Raw genomic sequence first — 2,444 nt, 5'->3', positions numbered from 1 at the left:
AAAGAAAAGCATGTTTATTTATTTATTTTTGTAGCTGGGACTATAAGCGCATGCCACCATGCTGGGCTAAATGCATATTTAAATGGACAGGGAGAACTATAGTCAGTTCTTTTGTATAAGCATACTTTACTTTTTTCAATATCACATTTATTCTATTAGATGTGGTAAATGTGATGTATATTTGCAATAGATTTCGGGTTATGTGTGGTTGGGGAATTCATGTGGAGGTCAGAGTGGAAGCAGGTGTGAGAGGGTCCAGCAGAAGAAAACATGGCTGCCAAAGTGTTTGAGTCCATCGGCAAGTTTGGCCTGGCCTTAGCTGTTGCAGGAGGCGTGGTGAACTCTGCTTTATATAATGTGGATGCTGGGCACAGAGCTGTCATCTTTGATGGATTCCATGGAGTACAGGACATTGTGGAAGGGGAAGGGACTCACTTTCTCCTCCCATGGGTACGAAAACCAATTATCTTTGACTGCCATTCTCGACCACGTAATGTGTCAGTCATCACTGGTAGCAAAGATTTACAGAATGTCAACATCACACTGCGCATCCTCTTCTGGCCCATTGTTAGCCAGCTTCCTCGCATCTTCACCAGCATAGGAGAGGACTATGATGAGCGTGTGCTTCTGTCCATCACAACCAACATCCTCAAGTCAGCGGTGGCTTGCTTTGATGCTGGAGAACTAATCACCCAGAGAGAGCTGGTCTCCAGGTAGGTGAGCGATGACCTTACGGAATGAGCAGCCACCTTTGGGCTCATCCTGGACGACGTGTCCTTGACACATCTGACCTTCTGGAAAGAGTTCACAGAAGTGGTGGAAGCCAAACAGGTGGCTCAGGAGGAAGTAGAGAGGGCCAGATTTGCGGTGGAAAAGGCTGAGCAGCAGAAAAAGGTGGCCATCATCTCTGCTGAGGGTGACTCCAAGGCAGCTGAGCTGATTGCCAACTCACTGGCCATCGCAGGGAATGGTCTGATCGAGCAGGAAGCTGCCGAGGACATCGCGTGCCAGCTCTCACACTCTTGGAACATCACCTATCTGCCGGCGGGGCAGTCCGTGCTCCTCCAGCTGCCCCAGTGAGGGCCCACACTGCCTCCACCTCTGCAGGTTGACCGGCCACAGCCCCAATGATTCTTAACACCGCCTCCCTTCTGCCCCACCCCAGAAATCACTGTGAAATTTCATGATTGGCTAAAAGTGAAGGAAATAAAGGTAAAATCACTTCAGATCTAAAAAAAAAAAAAAAAGAAAGAAAGAAAGAAAATAGATTTTAGAAAACAACTACTTTAAGAAAAAAAATCTTCAGTGGTTACAGTTCGAGGACTCATCAGTTTGAAGTGAAAATTCTCTCTAAGTAGATACTACTCTCCTTTTTCAGTTTTGTAGTCTCCTAAATTTACTTTCTCTGCTGACCTTTTAAAAGCTCCCTCTGGGCTTTAACTAGAGCAATAAAAAACGAGTTTGGCCAAGACTTTTAGAAATGTTACTCTTGGGCGGCTCTCTGAACCTGCCTAATAAAATACAAAAAAATGTTACTCTTCCTCAATTAATCTACATTGGGCAACAATAGGGGGTGGAGTGAAATATTCTCAACTGTCAATTAATAACAAACTTAAATGTCACATGTAACAGTTATTAGACGTGAGTTATGGATTCCTCAAAAGTGGAGTTTAAATGATGATATAAAATCATCTAGTTAGTTTTTCTTTCTTTCTTTTTCTTTGAGATGAGTCTCACTCTGTCACCCAGGATGGATACAGTGGCGCCATTTTGGCTCACTGCAACCTCCACTTCCCTGATTCAAGCAATTACCCGGTCTCAGCCTTCCAAATAGCTGGGATTACAGGTGCACACCACCACGCCCAGCTATTTTTTTTTTTTTTTTGTATTTTTAGTAGAGACAGGGTTTCACCACGTTGGCCAGACTGGTCTTGAACTCCTGACCTCAGGCAGTCTGCCCACCTCAGCCTCCCAAAGTGCTGGGATTACAGGCATGAGCCACCTTTCTAATAAATAATTAGAAAAGGAAAATCTTTTTCCTTAGCTATTCAGAGAAAAACTTTTGTGGCAGCAACACAATTACATTCATTTAGTAATTGAGAGTCAAACATTGTGTGCTAGGCTAAAGGGAATACCAAGAACTTTAAGAACTGGTCCTTTCCTCAAAGGAACTTAGGCCATGTATCTGTAAAATCAGTGTGCTTTTCATAGGCATTCTTGAAAATTACTTGAATAAATCCCACGTCTAAAAATGATTTAAAAATTATTCTCATCTGACATTGTGTGTTTAAGAGAAGACCAAGAATAAATACACGTACATTCCTTATAGTAGAATAAAGCCCCTTTGCAACGGGGAGAACGGAAGCTGCAACAGACTTTGTTGGTGGCCACTGGGCCTTTGTGAGTTCTTGGCATTTGGAAGCCTATTTTCATTATTTCAGGTT

The 2,444-nt window shown here is 43.2% G+C and overlaps 1 protein-coding gene across 1 annotated transcript; it reads left to right on the top strand.

Moving 5' to 3' along the window:
- The first annotated feature begins 205 nt into the window (after window positions 1-205).
- On the top strand, window positions 206-1,080 carry LOC105502827 (prohibitin-like). The gene is made up of 2 exons (XM_011929496.1): window positions 206-687; window positions 1,030-1,080. The coding sequence occupies exons 1-2, from the start codon at window positions 271-273 to the stop codon at window positions 1,078-1,080; spliced, it is 468 nt and encodes a 155-aa protein (XP_011784886.1). The 5' UTR covers window positions 206-270.
- Window positions 1,081-2,444: the final 1,364 nt, after the last annotated feature.

Source organism: Colobus angolensis, unplaced genomic scaffold, assembly GCF_000951035.1.
Source record: "Colobus angolensis palliatus isolate OR3802 unplaced genomic scaffold, Cang.pa_1.0 Scaffold81, whole genome shotgun sequence".
NCBI classification, from domain to species: Eukaryota; Metazoa; Chordata; class Mammalia; order Primates; family Cercopithecidae; genus Colobus; species Colobus angolensis.
Note: the sequence above shows the minus strand (reverse complement) of the source record. Positions and strands in the feature narration are given on the sequence as shown.

Coding starts and splice junctions, on each gene's coding strand:
- LOC105502827 (XM_011929496.1), top strand. CDS start 271: ATGGCTGCCAAAGTGTTTGAGTCCATCGGCAAGTTTGGCCTGGCCTTA. Junction 688..1,029: donor GCTTTGATGCTGGAGAACTA/ATCACCCAGAGA, acceptor CACTCTTGGAAC/ATCACCTATCTGCCGGCGGG.